The following is a 17197-nucleotide window of genomic DNA, read 5'->3' as shown; positions in this document are numbered from 1 at the left end:
CCAGTGCTGGGATTAAAGGCATTTGCCACTACACCCAGCTACTTTAATTTTATTTTTTTCAATATCTTGTTCCTTTTTCTCTCCCAAGTCTACCTATATTTTTCTTCATCTGTAAAACTTTATGTTTTTCTGGTCATGTGTCTTATATAGGCTAAAGAACATTGCTAAAATTAAAGTGGAAACAGTCACTGGCTTTCCAACATGGTGGGCGTTAAGTTTGACTCAGCTCATCAACTCAGTCTATGCTAACATCCAGCAGCACGGTGCCCGCTTCGAGATGTGGTCACTGCCACTGCCAGATGCTCATGCACACCATTCAGTTGTTAGCAGAGCCTCATAAAAGAACCTTGCTGGTTTTTTTTTTTTTTTTTTTGCTTATGCTGAGTCAGGAAAACTCCCTTAAGTGAGCCTCGTGAGTCTCTGCTTGTCTCTAGCAAAACAGAGCCTACCTGAGAAAAATGCTGCTACCAAGAAGCTGTGCTTCTCACTGTTCTTTTGTTTCTAAAATTCCTTTTAAGCTCTTGTCATTCTACGTGGAAATTCAATTCCACACCTGACAAACATATGTAGTGTATAGTTTTACCCACCAGTCGCCTGGGCCCTGCCATGCTGACTGAACCCCCAAATAATACACAGGACACTATATTAATTATAAAGCTATTGGCTGTTTGCTTGGTTTCTTACTGGCTATCTCTAACTTAAGTATTTAACCCATAATTGTTAATCTAAGTATTTCACTTAATGGAGAAAAGGGTCCGGACCTCTTACTCCTCTGGTGCCTACATGGTATCTCCCTGTGTCTCTCTTACCCAGAATCCTCCTCGACTCCTAGTCCCACCTATCTTGCTTCCCTATTGGTCAACAGTGCTTTATATTCAAACCAAACAGACACATTTTTTTACAGAATGATATCTCCCAACATCTCCTCTTTTCTGTCTAAAATAAAAAGAAAGGTTTTAACACACACACACACACACACACCCTTTACTATTTCCTTTCCTCTGTTCCTCTTTTACTTCTTTCTCTTCTTTGCTGTTTCTTATTATTTTATAAAGCCTAGGTCATATTCTTGCATGTATTTTGTAGTCTCACTCTTTCACTTAATAAGACACAATGTAGGGCAGAGATATCACTAGTGGTTAAGAATATGTCCTATGCTTGCAGAGGACCCAAGCTGGCTTCTGGGCACTGGTGTTGGTTAGCTTATAACCATGTGTAACTCCAACTTCAGGGGATCCAACACCTTTGGCCTTTGAGAGCACCTGCACATATGTGCAATCCCCCAGGCATATACACAATTAAAAATAATAAAAATAGGGAGGCAGAGGCAGGCGGATCTCTGTGAGTTCGAGGCCGGGCTGGACCGATAGCCTTCAAAACAATACAGAGAAACCCTGTCTCGTAAAAACCAAAAAAAATAAAAAATAAAAATAAAATATTTAAAAAACAGACAATGACTGGGCAATGGTGGTGCACGTCTTTAATCCCAGCACTTGGGAGGCAGAGGCAGGGGGATCTCTGTGAGTTCGAGACCAGCCAGGTCTACAAGAACTTCTTCCAGGACGGCCTCCAAAGACACAGAGAAACCCTGTCTCCAAAAACAAACAAAACAAAAAAACCAAACCAAAACAAAAAAAACTGGATAATCTAATACTATGCTGTTATATGACTGTTGAATGATTCCACTTGGTTCGTATCTTATGTTCACATATTTACGTAATTATTTTCTTGGGACATATTACTGTAATTATTGGTGCTGGAGATCACCTAGTTAACATCCTAGCCTTTAGCTTTTTTGACCCAGAGTCTCACTTTGTAGCTCAGATGACTTGAAACGCTGCTTTTCTTGCCTCAGTCTCCCGAGTGCTGGAATTATAGCCTTTACTCTCAGAATGTATTCTTAGGTGGAATTGCTTGGAGTAGATGTGTAAAGAGTTTGGTGATGTGGTACCAGATTGGCCTCCAGAGAGCTTTTTACTCTGTATTCTCACTAACAGTACCTAGAGAGCTGTATCTATGCCTGTAGTGGCAGCATTGGTTCTATTTTTTCAATCTGACAGTTTCAAGGTGATGTCATGCCTTCATTTACATTTTTGGATTCTAGAGAATTTGAATGTTTTTTCAAATATTTATTAGTAGTTTCTATCTTGGAACATTTGTTTATCAAGGTGTGGTTCTTTCAAAAATCTGTCTTTCCTCAGTAGAGCATATACTTCCTGTTGTACATGTTCCACATTTAGCCTTTTCCAAAATGTTAAGTCTGATTATTGTGCTCTGATAATAAGTTTTGCAAGGTGCTGTTTTTAGCTTATTATACAATGGAGTCATTAATGAGAATCATATTTAACTGTTGCAACTTGTTTTTCATTTCTTGAAATGATCCATCCAGTGTTTATTTTCTTTTATGTGTGAGCACTGCACCAGCTCTAGACTATGTTTCAAGGAATCCTCAGCTAATTACATCCTCACTAAAGTACTTGGCATTGGCTTTGAGGATTACAGCTAATCTCTTTGCTGCATTTCTTAGGATCTAAGGTTCAGATAAGCAATAACAAGTAAAACCAGAAAAATCTATTTTTTATTGATTGAGACAGCTTTTAGTACTTAAATATAATTGAGAGGTAGCAGTTGCACCATTTGTATTTTTGTTCATTTAATTTTTACATTTTATGAAATTATATACAACCAGCATGACCTAAACTCATCCTTCAGAAAATGTCCTCAGTAAGTTGCTCAAGCAAAGGCTGGTCAATAGTGCTCTTGATGATCTGTGGAGACTGAGACACTATGTGAAATGGCCACCCACTGTCATGAAAATAGCATGGTAATATTTAACTATAAAAGGTAATAAAATTAAGGGCCAGTGGGTAAGGCTCATTGGGTAAGGCATTTTGTTTTGTAAACCTGATGACCTAAATTCAATCCCAGGAGCCAATGGTAGAGGGAAAGAACTGACTCTCAAAAGTTGTTCTCTGACCTTCACAATAATAATAAATAATTTTTTAAAAGATGATAAAGTTAAATCTGTGCCTTTAAGAATTTAAAATTAAGTAGGGGACAAAAGATAAACTATGTAATTAGTGGATATGTAAAGTGTTAAGGTTTTGAAGTATGAATTATGGGAGGTAGTAGGAAAGAAAGAAAACATTGCAGGTAGAGGTTGAGTCGCCATTCTGAGAGGAGCAGAGGTACACAACAGAAGGGGAACGCTTGGGCACCAGATGCCACAGGGTTTGTCTGGGGCTTGGCAGCCACAGTAGGCAGCTGGCAGAGGGTATCAAGGCAGTAGTTAGCAGTGCTCCTGGGTCTCACCTCAGAGAGCCAGTGAGTTCCTTTGCAAACGGCATGGCTACCACATGCCCCTCAGGAGAACAGGTTAGAACACAGCCGCAGGGCGACTAGAGAAATGGTGCCTACAGAGAAACAAGATGACGATCTAAGAGACTCAAGCTGTGCTCTTCTAGGACTCTGTTTGATGGGAAAATATAAATACTGACAGTACATCTTACTATAAAGCTTGGAGCAAACAATGGGCTAAGAAATAGAGATGTGTGAGTGACCACCTATCTCACGGTAGGTTTGTCTTCAGCTTTTCATTGGTTGACTTATGTCATTAAAAATGAGTCTGTGCCTAATCAGAGCTTGGCATGCTGTGTGCGCAAGTGCAGGAACTTGATTAGCCATTGCAGATTGAATTTGGATCACTTTGTTTCGTAGTGCTTGGTAGGCTTTAGGCATTTGTTTAAAGTTTTTAGACAAATCCCAAAGTTCCTAAAGTTTGACGTTTTGATTTCTGTATTCTTAACCACCCCAGGTTGTGGAATTCCCAATGATAAATCACAGTAAATGGAATGCTCGGATTACATGGAGAAGGCTACTTGCTAAAATCCTTGAATCAGAGTGAAAAAAAAAAAACGCCATTTGTAAAGTATAACTGTTCTCTTTATTTTTTTTATAATTACATCATAGTTCTCAGACTGTGCATCCTTCTGCAAATTTAAAGTTTAATTGCTGTGGCAAATAACAGTTGTATACCTCGCTGACACGAGTCAATGTTCTGATGTGTGTGTACACAGTAAGAAGATTAAATCCAGCTAATGAACCCAGCCACCACCTCACTTTATTGTCTCCCTGCGTGTGGTGAGAATGTTTCAAATCTATTCTCTATGTTGCTCGCAGTTGGGATGTGATCTTCATGCCAACCCTGCAGGTGGGTGGCACAGCCATCATTACTTGTATTGCTGCAGATGACAGTACCAAGACCCCGAGGGACATAGGGACTTGCCCATCCCCCGCATTTCCTGCCTTCTGGGAGAGTGCTGTTAACGCTGCTATTTTGTGCGTCCTTTTACATGATGGGTTGAGACTCAAAGTGCCTCTCTTGGTTGCCCATGTCGTTTTGTTTCAGGCTACTTACCCATGGTATTCACTTGTTTGAAAAGTGAGTCCATCCTTTCCCGAGAAGCTCCCACCTTAAACAGGTGGTTAGGATATTTACCTCTGGCTCTGGCAGATGTTTTGGGAAAATGAGGTGTAGGTCTAGGCCAGGCACTAGGCATTCAGCTTGATCCTTCCCCAGAGGGTTATTGTTGTGTTTAAGCTCAGGGGGTAAAGCGGGCCAAAGCATCTTTCACCGAGCCTGTGGTCATGCAGTGTGCCTCATTCATCAAATGCATCTGCGAGCGCGCAAACACAGCCCCTTTCACATCATCTTTATCCTGGTTCTCTGGCTTGTATACTAGACCGCTCAGGAGCTACCAGACCATAAAATCCAGCCAGCAAGAAAGCTGGAAGCCACACAGCCCAAAGGTTTATTAGGTGGCGTGAAGCACTATTGTTTTGTGCATGTGTTAAATCACTGCTGTCAGCGGAGGACTGTTAAAAAATTCCCGGCTAGTAATAACACGAATAGCACTTTATGGCTTCAAAAGAGATAAAAGAAAGCTCTTAGTCAGCACTCAGATGGCGTGGCAGCACATGTCGTTGGTCTGGTTTTACGGGGACTTTACTTCTGGCAGCAGACTCTAATTATCATATAAATTAAGCTGGGAACTGAGGGGAGGCACACAGCCTGGCCCTAGCTGCTTGAACCATGCTTTCAAGGGCTACAGTGCCAAGCAGGCATAATGCGTAATGCTGGGCCAGGGCTTACGGAGGCCAGGGCTCTGCTCTGATCCTTCCTGTTGAGATCCACGGCAGGAACCACAAGTGCTTAGCTGCTGTGCGCACACTGGGACCGTTCTTCCTCTTTTCTTGTCCCCAGCTTCTTCCCCAGGGTTGTCTCTACAGCAGCCCATGAATTAGCCTAACCCACCTGCTCTTATTCAGCGGCTCTAATTGTGTTTCGGCACACATTTTTACACAGGAAATTCTAAGTGTCTTCACTTTAATCACTTGTAACTAGTCCTGAAATTGAGGGTTCATGCTTTCCTTTCATAGGGTAACAGGCTTTGCTGTGTTGTGTGAGGGGATTAAGTCCTCTATTTAAAAGCCAAAGATAAAGATGTGGATGATGAATTATTTTTTTCTGTGTTTTATTCAAGCCAGAGGGTAATTCACAACTTGGTAATGCCTGCTTTACATCAGTAAAATGACGCTAAACACTTGGTAGCTTGGGGATGTGAGTCCAGGAGCCCAGCATGTAGGAAAATAATTGTGATACTTGTAGTTGAATAGGGATTTATAGTTGCTAAACATTCCCCACATAAGCTATTTTTGTTTGGAGTTTAAGTAATCCTCAGTGGGGTAACTGAGGGTTAGTGTGAGGTGACTACTTAAGGTCACAGGGCTGGTGGCACAGCTGGTGCCCAGACATACGTGTCTTCGTCTCCTTTTGTGGGGTGGCTCCTTCCTTTCATCTCATTCTGTTTATTGTCTGCAGGTTTCCCTGCCCTGTTAGCTCACACACTTCTCAAGTCCACGATCAAATTATCATCCCCCATTAACATTCTATTTATTTATTAGACTTTATGGAAATTGGTCATAATTTGTACCACCTAAAAAGAATCACTTGGGAACATTCTGTGTGTGTTTACATTTTGCTGGCAGAATAAAGCAGGACATTGCCCCCACTCTGGCAAAGGAAGCTGCTCTGCCTTCAATGGAGTCTCCCTCTCTGTCCTTCTGTGCTTTCTTTCCAGTGTCTCACCCATGTCTCTGTGCTCCCTCCCTCCTTCCCTCCCTCCCTCCCTCCCTGCCTCCTTCCCCCTTCCTCCCTGCCTCCCTCCCTCTTTCATCCCCCCTCCCTCCCTCCCTCTTTCATCCCCCCTCCTCTGTCCCTCTCTTGTCTATCTCTCTGTTCCTGCCCTTGCTCCTCCCTCATAAGGATTTAAGCCTCTTGAAAGAACTGTAAAGATGGCAGGCCACAGGCTGAGGAAGATCTCTTGAGAACCAGGTAGTCCAAAGGGAGAAAATCACAGATTGCTTCTCTTCAGAGCACAGCTGGGGACATTCAGATGTCATACCAGTCCTGCTTTCCTCTGTCCCCGCGAAGAAACGCGCCTGTCCACCCCATCCCTTTTCCCTTTGCCAGATTTTTCTCACCCTGTCTGGGTCTTTTTGGAAAGGACCTTACATGGCCAATGTCAGAGATTGATTATGGAGCTTAAGTTTTTGGCCTTGGTGGTGCCAGTTGGAACCATAGGTGTGCCAGGCAGGGTCACGGGAACCATGCACTGTCCAGAGTTGACTGGCAAAGGGCTGAGACCTACTGAGCTCTGTGTGTTCCCGGCACACTGCTTCTCCTCAGGCAAAATTACTCTAGCCACCTGTCATTCTAATGGCCCTTAGACTGGGATATTCTCTGTGTGACTGGGATCTGTGCTGGCCCTCAGAGCCAGGAGCACATGACAATATTTTCCAATCACCAAATCCAGGCATGCCCCCTTTTTCTCTTTTCCCCAAGTCGGGAAGTATGTTCTGGAACATCGCTCTTAAGATGAACACAGGAGCCCATCCCTCTCCAAACACTTGAGTTAACCCTTGCCTTTGTCAGTGTACAGAGGGAAAGGGCTGTGAGTTTCAGACCAGGGGATGATATGAAGCAAAAGACTGCCAAGGTAGAGTACAGGGCAAAGCGAACACATTTAAAATGTTCTTTGGGTCCCACCCGAGCCTGTGATATGCTGGAAATGAGAGTGAATGAATGGGCAGAGCTGCCCACTCCTCAGCCCTGCCAGCCGCAAACAGAACCAACAACAGCGCTCCAGATAGAGAAGATGCCCACTGCTCAGACTAATGACATCTCTCTCGTCACGGGGAATATGCTAGGTAGAGATGCTGCAAGGCCACCGGCTGGACTGGGTTTAAAAACCTCGCCTCAACAGTGTTTAGGTTAGACAATAAGTGATGTGCATTCTGTCTAGTGTGCAGGATCCTTTGGCTTTGAACATCCTGGGGCTTTTTGACAAATTACAGGTCTTTGTTATTTATTTATTTTCATTTAGAGCTTTTGTTCACAGGACTTTTGAAGTGACCTGACTTCACTTATACACTCAGCCAAAACTCCTATACCAGCCAAATTTCATAGTGTGGAAAATCTTGAGTCGTTGCTGACTCCCATTGTGTTTGCAAGTGCAGATATTTAACTTACAGCCTTCGGGCATGGCATTTTGAAGAGGGTGTGGGTGGTGCTTTCATTCTCAGATAACTGCCTTACTAAGACGAGGCAGGAAGGATTCCTGTAGTGTCCTTTCTGTAGACACTATGACAATAAGAATGAGAAGTCACCTCAGGTCTGTACTGTGATCTGGAATGATGTTTTTCCTCAGACAGAGTCAACCTCCCAGTCTATGTTGAGTTGGCTTGTCTTAGTTACTTTTCTACCGTTGTGGTGAAACACCATGACCAGGCAACTTGTAAAAGGAAGAATTTATGTGGGCTTGTTGTTTCTGAGGGATAATAGTCCATCATGGCAGCAGGTGGCAGATACAGCATCAGGAACAGCCGAGAACTCACATCTCAAACCCAAAACAAGAGGCAGAGAGAGTGAACTGGGAATGGCATGTGGCTTGGAGACCCCAAAACCCGCCTTCGGAGACCACTTTCCGCTAGTGAGGCCACACTCCCTAAACTACCCAAGCAGTACCACTGCCTGGGGACCAAATATTCAAATACATGTGCTTATGGGAACATTTTCATTCAGACTACCACATGGGCGAAGCTGGGCACTGTTCCCACACTTGGGAGGCCGAAGAAGGAAGAGTGTTAAGAGTCTGAGGCCAACTTAGGCTGCACAGTGAGTTCCAGACCAGCATGGGTTACAGGTGAGAACCTGTCACAGACCAACAAACGAAGGAACAAACAATAACAATTAATAGCACAAGATAGTCTTTGCTGACTGTATGTAGTTATAGGTAGAATTCTAAGTGTTTTCTAAGTTTTGTCTGTTCATTTGTTAAATGTTTACTGTGGTACCTCTGTTTTGAGGTATTGTTGATTCCTTGGGACTCCTCTAGGGCAATATGAAGTTCCTTTGAGAGATGGAACAGGATAGTGATGCCACCTAGTGGTTATCCTGGGGTATCCAGACAGGATTACCATTTGAAGCAGGTAGCCAGGTGGTGAGTTGTGGATACTGCAGGGGCTTCCTGGAGAATGCCCTTGAGAAGTAACTGGTGACAATAATGAGCATGCTTTCGTCCTTGCTTTATGGTCACCAAAATTCTCTTGTTTCAAACTTATTTGAAATTAGTTTCAAACATCCCTTTTCCCCTAATATTTTAAGCTAATTATGTCAATAAAAATTTTGGGCTAAACTTGAAAATCATAGCTTAGTCATATTTACCATTTTATCGACATGTTCTCACATGTAATACTCAAAGCACACAGTATCTGCGGGGTATCGCAGATCCTAACCAAACCTGGACGATGGCCAGTTCCAGTGAACTCTCATCAAGGTCTGTTCTTTTGGGAACAATCTCCCTTTTGTAGAATAGCATGAGGAAAAAAGATCAATGGAAATTGTGTTTTTTTTTAATGTGTTTTTAGTTGAGTTGTGTTCCCCAAACATTCAGCACATCAGAGAGGCCACGGCAGCCCACTATGTTAATCTCTTTCTCTTTTAAATCCTTAAAGCACTGGTAATCCCAAACTATAACAAGTATTGAAGTTTTTCAAAAACAAACTATTTGCAATAGAGATCTTGAATATGAGGAATAGTCCTACGAGGCATGGCAGATTGTCTACTTAGTAACAAGAAGTTTCCATCAAAGACAGAGCCCCCCACCTCCACCCCTGAGTAATTTTAGAAAAGGACTTTTGCTGAATGTCTAAGTTAGGGTTTCTATTGCTGTGAAGAGACACCATGATCATGGCAACTCTTATAAAGAAAAATGTTTAATTGGAGCTGGCTTACAGTTCAGAGGTTTAGCACATTATCCATGGCGGGAAGCGTGGCCATGTGTAAAAGGGCATGGTGATGGAGAAGCAGTCTAGAGTTCTACATTCAGATCCTCTGGCAGGAGAGAGAGAGAGAGAGAGAGAGAGACAGACAGACAGACAGACAGACAGACGCGGGGCCTGGCTTGAGCTTCTGAAACCTCAAAAACCACCCCTAGTGAAATACTTTTTCCAACAAGACTACATTTCCAATAATTTCACTCCCTATGCATCTATGGGGGATGTTTTCATCCAAACCATCACACTGATATATAAAATAATTTCTTCAGGAAGATTTTACATGACAAGTATTGTGATATTTTGTATCCTCTTGGGGAAATATTTCCATGAAAAACCATAACATGGGATATATACTAGCATTTTATTACACATGAATACTTTTTTGTCATGGAAATTCTCCAAGGGGGAGTAAAATGAAATGTTATAGAGGGCTTAGGAAGTCTCTCCAGAACATGTTGAGTTGAACTATTATAGAGGCCTTAGGACACCTCTCCAGAACACGTTGACTTGAATAAAGCTCTCCCCGTATATGACTCTAAGTTTGTAGACAGCCCTGATGCCACCCAGTTAATAGATTTTATAGCTGCCCAGACTTATTGGGTAGTGGCTGCTGAGAATAGCCTAACTAAATCAAACCACCAAACAAAACAAGCCAAACCACCAACCAAACCAAACCACCAAACCAAACCAACCAAACCAAGCCAAACTAAAATAAACCAAGCCACCAAACCTACCAAAAAACCCAAAAACCCAAACTAAACCATCAAACCAACCAAACCACCAAACCAAACCAAACCACCAAAAGAAAACAAAAAAACAAACCAAACCAGAAGAGAACAAAGCATGATAGTGTCTGGGTTCAAATTGCTGGTATTTCATTCCTTGCTCAGCCTTGACTAGCATGGGACCTTTAAGTAGTTCTTTGCTCCTCACTCTGTTAGTGCAGGTAGTAAAACCTCATGGGGTTGAAGATCAGTGCTTGCAACAGTGCTCCACATAGGTGAGCGGTTTTCATCCTTGTTATGGTAGGGTGGCCACAGTTAAGGCCACAGTGAGGAGGACAGGGAAACACTATTTTATTGAGTATGAAATGAAAATGACTGGCTAGGGATTTGATAGAAGAGCAGTGCATGTAGGCTGAGATAATTTGGAAAAGAAGAAATGGGAAATAAATCTGGATTTTAGCATTCCAAAGTGCAAGTTAATTTTAAGCTAGTGTCTCTTCATTTGATTTTCCATGAAGAACAAATAGTTTAAGATGATTCCTGGTTCTGTGCAAGTGTGTGCACTGTTCCATGACCTTTCAATCAGAGGCTGTCTGGGGTTTGTATCTGTGAATAAGTGTGAGGTGACAACCTTACAGGTTCAGGTTCTGTTCTCTAACCTTTATTTTTTAAGATTTTATTTAATTTATTTTGAGATGGAATCTCACTCTATAACACTGGCTAGTTTGGAACTTTGTATGTAGATAAGGCTGATCTCAAACTTCCAGAGATATGTCTGTCTCTGCCCTCTGAGTACTGGGATTAAAGATGGATACTACCATGTCTGGCTTTATTTTATTTTTAAATTGTATGTGCAAGTGTGTGTGTGTGTGTGTGTGTGTGTGTGTGTGTGTGTGTACATGAGTGTGGGTGCCTGTGGAGAGCAGAAGATAGCATTGGATTCTTTGGAGCTGGAGGTAATACCAGACTGTTGATTGCTGATGTGGGTGCTGGGGACCAAACTCATGTCTTCTGCAAAAGCAATAAGCTTCCCAGTAAACCACAGACTCCTTGAACAATACCTTAGTAGAAGTCAAGGCTACATTGGAGTTTTTCATTCCCAGTTGGTGTTATGAGCAAATGTATGGGTTTTATATCTCTAGTTGCCTTTTTTCCCCTTCAAAATAAAATATGTAGGCGTCCGTGTTCAGCAATCCACATTTTTTTCTAATGAAAACAGTTGAAACAAAATATGTTTTATAGGCATATATAAATGCCAGGTCATAATGATTTCAGTGTGTATGTATAAAAATGTTTGCTAATATTTAAGACATTAGGATCTGTAAAGAAAGTAAATCATGGAAAGTAAATGACAATAAATCATCTCTTTACAGGAAACAGTGGTTGAAAACTCATCCAGCAATGATGTTGAGAACATTTTATTTTAGTTTCTGTATCACTTGCATGTTTTCTGGCTTTCAGTAACTCAGACTTTGTCCTAACAGTTATTAATTTTGGTACTTGAAACTGGGCCTCCAAGTTTCAATAACCTGTTTGTGTTTGGAGATGTGAGAAATGCTTTCCTTCTAGACTGTCCTGGAGAACCGTCTCAGACCATGATGGTGATGCCCAAGCCAGCAGGTGCCTTCTTCTCAACCACTCATTTCCTGTCACCAGGTTGATAGACCGAGTTGTCTCTCCCTCACCCACTCCTGCCACTCCCAGCTGTCAGGAAGCTCAGGGAAAAAAAGTTGATCTTCCATCTGACACAGCTGCAAGACTTTAGCCAGTATGTACAGGACTGTGCATCTGGAGTCTTCTCTTCACTTTTTTAGTTACGTTAGTTTTTTTTTTCAGTTGACTGCCTTCCATGTTATACTTAGTAATTGTTACAAGCTACTTTAAGTCCATGTTGGAATAATGTCACTGGAAATGGAGTCTTAAAAAATAAGGTTTTTAAGAAGTTGACCCTTTTATTCTATAACTCACAATTGTACACATATCCTTCAATGACAAAATTTTAAGTCTGGAAATTTCTGATTGCTATTAAGACATACTTAGATCTGGAGGGGTTGGAGAGACAGCTCCACAGGTAGCAGCATGCACTGCTCTTCCAGAGGAACCACTTTGGTTCCTGGCACCCACATCAGTTGATTGATAGCCAGAGGATCTTTTCTGTCCTCTGAGGACACACACACACACACACACACACACACACACACACACACGTGTATACATACTCACTCACAGATACACCTCTATACACATAATTCTACAAAAAGAAATCTTCATGGCCTTTTCAAATGATAAAGGTAGTACTGGATGAGTATAAAATGCAAAATGCCTTAAAAGTGTAAAACACAGGAATAAAGGTCCTCCACAATTCTGTTTTTTTAAAAAACCAACCAAACAAACAAACAAAAAAAAAACACCCTAAAACCAAATCCCTAAATCCAAAAAACTATTTGGTGTTATGTGGCATAACTTCAAGTTCACCACACTGAATTTGTAGTTAACATCTGTGTGTGTGTGTGTGTGTGTGTGTGTGTGTATTGAGTGTTGTATTGTGTATGGGTATGTATATTTGTTTGTGTGCATGTGTACATGTGTGCATATGTGCATGAGTACTATGTGGAGGCCAGAGGTTGACACTGGATATCTTCCTCTAACGTTTTCCAGAGTATTAATTAATTTTTTCTGACAGTGTTGCTCATTGAATCTGAAGCTTGCCAGTTGGTCTGAAGCCTCGCTGGTCTGTTACCCTCAGGGATTACCCAATCCCTCCCCCTCTGGTGCTGATGTTACAGAATCATGCTGCCTTGCCTGGCTTTCTGGGTGCTGGAGATATAAACTTAGGTCCTCATGCCTACATGGCTGACACTTGCCCTACTCAGCCACCACCCCAGCCCCATTGTTTGATTTTCCCCTGGAAATCTCAACAGTGTAACTTTGTGCTTTTTGTGTTGTGGATGGAAAGGCTGAAGGCTGGTCAGTTCTCAGTGTTCTTGGAATGCTTGCTTTATACAACAGTCAGTGAAGCACCAGGGCTGTAACAATGGGGCTCACAGCCTTTGTGGTATCAGTGTTGGATAGACTTTTGTTCTGGTACTGAGTCTAAATAATTATGGAACAAACTGTACAGTCTCCCTCCTTCCCATGTGTAGGATATATAGGAGATCCAGGTTTGACTAGAGTTAGAGATACAAGAACTGGTTCTTTTTGTACCCTGATGTCGGTCTGTGTACCACGATATGATCCAAGATGGCTGCTGGAGCTCTGCATGCAAATCATTTTCAAGCCAAGGATGAAGCTGTAACTGAGAAGTTGCATATTCATATTCTGTCTAGAAGGGTATGCTGGGGAATGTGTATTTTAGCTAAGTGGCTGTATAGGCAACTAAAACCTGATATGATGTCAAAAGAGAGCATCATTGGGGGGCCAACTTATACCACATCCCAGGCAGTGGCCCTCACCAAGGCATAGGAGGTGTTCTGATGGGGTTCTCCTTAACATCTGTTCTCATCTGGGCACTTGGCTGCTACCTTGGAAAGCTTGTTGCTGTTTTCATCTTCAGCTAATTGATTAGAACATTGATCAATGCATGTTTATGAAATGTTGCACTAAGATCTATCTTCTTTTATCCTAAAATTTATCTTTAAAGTGTTTTAAGATCTCCCTGGGGTCTAGAATTTGGAGCCCCAGTCTTTCAATTCCCCTAGATTTCTCACCACTCATTTGGAGAGGTGTGCTTTATTTACAGACAAGCCAGGCACCGTGAGAATTGTTCACAAGTTATAACACCCCAGATGACTGCCATATGAATTGCAGTTCTGTGACTGTAAATGTTCATAGAACTGCTGAAGATTCAGACCTGAAAAGGCTGAAGGCATAGTATCTTCTAGATGGTAGTGCCTTTGGCCCTTTGTGCTAGTTTGGAACCAGTGGGAAATTATGTAGCCAGGGAAGTGCATTTGCCCGTTACTTGTGATGGTATAGTTGGCTCCTCCTTCCTCAGGCTGGTGTTTCCTAGCAGTAGATAGTCATTGAAATAGTGAGTGTGGGTGTTCCCATGAACACCTGCCTCATCCTGGCACACGGGGGCAGCCTCCTGCTGGATCAGGTCTTTTCATATTTGGCAGAATCAAGTTAGATTATAACATAAGTTAAAATCCACTGTTGTTTCTGTCTCTACTCTGTGACCAGAGTCTGGGTGTTAGTGGGGGACCTGGCCTCTTTGCCATGTTGTTTTCCGGGGTCAGAAGTCTTGTTCAAAGTTTATCCAAATATGGCTAATTTCTTTCTTTCTTAAGATTTTTTTGTCTGTCTGTCTGTCTGTCTATCTATCGTGTGTGTGTGTGTGTGTGTGTGTGTGTGTGTGTGTGTGTGTGTATACATATATGTGTACCATAGTTGGGGGACAGCTTGTGAGAGTCAGTCCTCTCCCTACACTTTGTGGGTCTTAGGGATCCAACTCAGGTTCTCAGGCTTGGTGGCAAGTGCCTTTACCCTCCAAGTGACTTCATTAGTTCATATCTGGCTTAAGGTATCCAGGGTTCCTGGTGGCCTAACATGTGGTCTTTGGGGACATGTTGACTACTACAGTAGCGACCTTGAACTATTCTGTTTCTGAAAACATTAATGAAAATTTAGCTGCTTTTAACACAAAAGGAAGAGTTGATTCTTGGACCCTGTGTAGCTTAGTGAATTTGGTTAAGAATGGATATGTTAATATGGACAGTTGAACATCCAGGCAAGCTCACCGTTGCTTGTAAATTCTCTTTTGAGACCTTTATGATTGGGATGTCTACTATATTAAAAAATACTATAAAATGATACATATAGAATCAAACCAACTAAAATCACATATCATTTTTCAGTCATTTAATTCCAGCAGCTTCATGACTGGGTGTGGTCAGAAGTCAGACTGGGCCAGGTGATTTCAGATGCTCTCCTGCATCTACAGACTGTTTCCAGGGAGGACCCTGAAATTCTGATGTAGCTATTGACTTTAACATAAAAGAGCGATAGGATAGATCAAGACCAGAGGAAAAAAAATGCTGTACTCTTGGTGAGAATTGGATGGGAGAAAGAGTTTTGTTTTACAAAGTAAAATTTAGGAATGGTCATATTTTCTGATATGTATTATTTTAAAATGGTTTAAGGATAGTTTTGCAATGTGTCCCTCTGTATTATAAATATGAGTGAATGCTGCTCTGTCTTCAAACAGACCCCCCCCCCGCCCCCGTATTTACCTTTCCGATGGCATACTTGACTTTTGGGTCTATTTTTAAAGCCTGTGCTCATTTTGGTGGAGTTGTTCTTGTGGATTTGAACCACATTTGCATATTTTCCTCCCCCATGAGTGTCTCATTTCAGACTTAAAAGACTATCAAAAGCTTTATTTTTTGTAGTTATTGGATAGTTTACAGTTAGAACACACAAGCAAAAGCAGTTACATCTGTCAGCCAAATTCATCTTTTTTTATTCATTGAATATAATTTTTGTAAGTTTTTAAATGTCATGATTGCTGGGTTATATTTATTAGTAAATGTGCTAACTCTTGCTTTATTATTTTCATATATTTACTGTGTATCTGAATATAAACATTACTTGATGTGGAAGTCTTGTGCCAATAAAGCACTGTTGGGCCAATAGGAATCTAGATAGGTGGGACTAGGAGTCCAGGAGGATTCTGGGAAGGAGAAACACAAAGAGTCAAGATGTAACGCCATGGGGTAGGAAGCCCGGAACTATTCTCTGGTAAGAGAAATACTTAGATTAACAATTATGGGGTAATTACTTAAGTCAGAGCTAGCCAGTAAGAAACAAGCAAGGCCAACAGCTTCATAATTAATATAGCCTCCTGTGTGTTTATTTGGGACTGATGCCACTCTAGAACCAGGCTGGCGGGAAGGCTTCTCTCAAGGAAAAGGCTTCCCTTTACAATTACTCAAATATTATCTACATGATAGAGCAATCTACATGTGTGTACACAATATATAATAAGTCAATAATTATGCTTTGTAAACACAATTTTAATATGTCTAACCCTTTGGCACACTGTATGGTGTTTCACATTTCCCATTTTTCTGTCACTGAACATTTAAATTTTGTACTGTCAAAAATTGTTTTGGGGGCTGGAGAAATGGCTCAGTGGTTAAGTGTTACTCTTACAGAGGACCTAAGTGTAGTTCCCAGCACCCATATCGGGCAGCTCACAACCTCCTATAATTCCAACTCCAGGAGAGCCAGTGTGTGTGTGTGTGTGTGTATGTGTGTTAGTTTGAATGTATTTGGCCCCTATAAACTCATAGGGAGTGGCATTATTAGGAGATGTGGCCTTGTTGGAGGAAGCATGGTCTGTTGGAAGAGACTGGATGGCATGTGACTTAAATCCAGACCTTGAGGCTGGATGGCATACTTTCAATCTGAGCCATATCTTCTTTTGGAAGTATGTCACTGTAAGGGCAGGCTTTGAGGTCTTTTTCCCCAGCTTCACTCAGTGTGACAATTAGTTGACTTCCTGTTACCTCTGAGTCAAGATGTAGGACACTTGGCTATTTCTCCAGCACCATGCCTGCCTGCCTGCTGCCATGTTCCTCCCATGATGGACTGAGCCTCTGAACTGTAAGCAAGCCACCACAATTAGAGAGTTTAAGAACTGCTGTGGTTATGGTGTCTCTTCACAGAAATAGTAACCCTAACTAAGACAGTGTGTGTGTATCAAGATGCTTGCTACAGGATCATTCTTTCTTAAACACTGTCAACATATGCATGTGGGTTTGGAATGTGCATGTGTGCTTGTCTGTGATTTGCTGTTTCTGAAGTGCTAAGGATCAGGCCCTTAAACTCTTCCTCTAATCCCCTGAGCACAGGGTGGGAACTTTCTAATTACTCTGTATCTCTAGAGATATAGATTGTGGTACTGGGATTAAGCCCAGAGCCTCTCACATACGAGGCAAATACTCTACCACTGAGCTACACTCCCAGCCCCTATATGCGTTCTTTTGAAATGAGTACATCATAGAACATATTTTGGGAAATAAAAACATTTTCATTTTTGTTATTGCATACCATGAACCACATACTTAATA

The 17197-nt window shown here is 41.8% G+C and overlaps 1 protein-coding gene across 8 annotated transcripts in view; it reads left to right on the top strand.

Annotated features, from left to right (window-relative positions):
- The window catches only part of Fsip1 (fibrous sheath interacting protein 1), a 122089-nt gene that overhangs the window by 46084 nt on the left and 58808 nt on the right, over positions 1 to 17197 (top strand). Inside the window, exon 11 of one of the 8 annotated variants that reach the window (XM_040746028.1) lies at positions 3815 to 4106. The exons of the other annotated variants lie outside the window; for them this stretch is intronic. Coding sequence (XP_040601962.1) covers positions 3815 to 3904 — 90 coding nt within the window. The 3' untranslated portion in view covers positions 3905 to 4106. Of the gene's footprint in view, positions 1 to 3814; positions 4107 to 17197 lie in introns of those variants that run through there. 8 annotated transcript variants of the gene reach the window in all.

The sequence above is a fragment of the Mesocricetus auratus genome, unplaced genomic scaffold, assembly GCF_017639785.1.
Source record: "Mesocricetus auratus isolate SY011 unplaced genomic scaffold, BCM_Maur_2.0 Super-Scaffold_100004, whole genome shotgun sequence".
NCBI lineage: Eukaryota > Metazoa > Chordata > Mammalia > Rodentia > Cricetidae > Mesocricetus > Mesocricetus auratus.
Note: the sequence above shows the minus strand (reverse complement) of the source record. Positions and strands in the feature narration are given on the sequence as shown.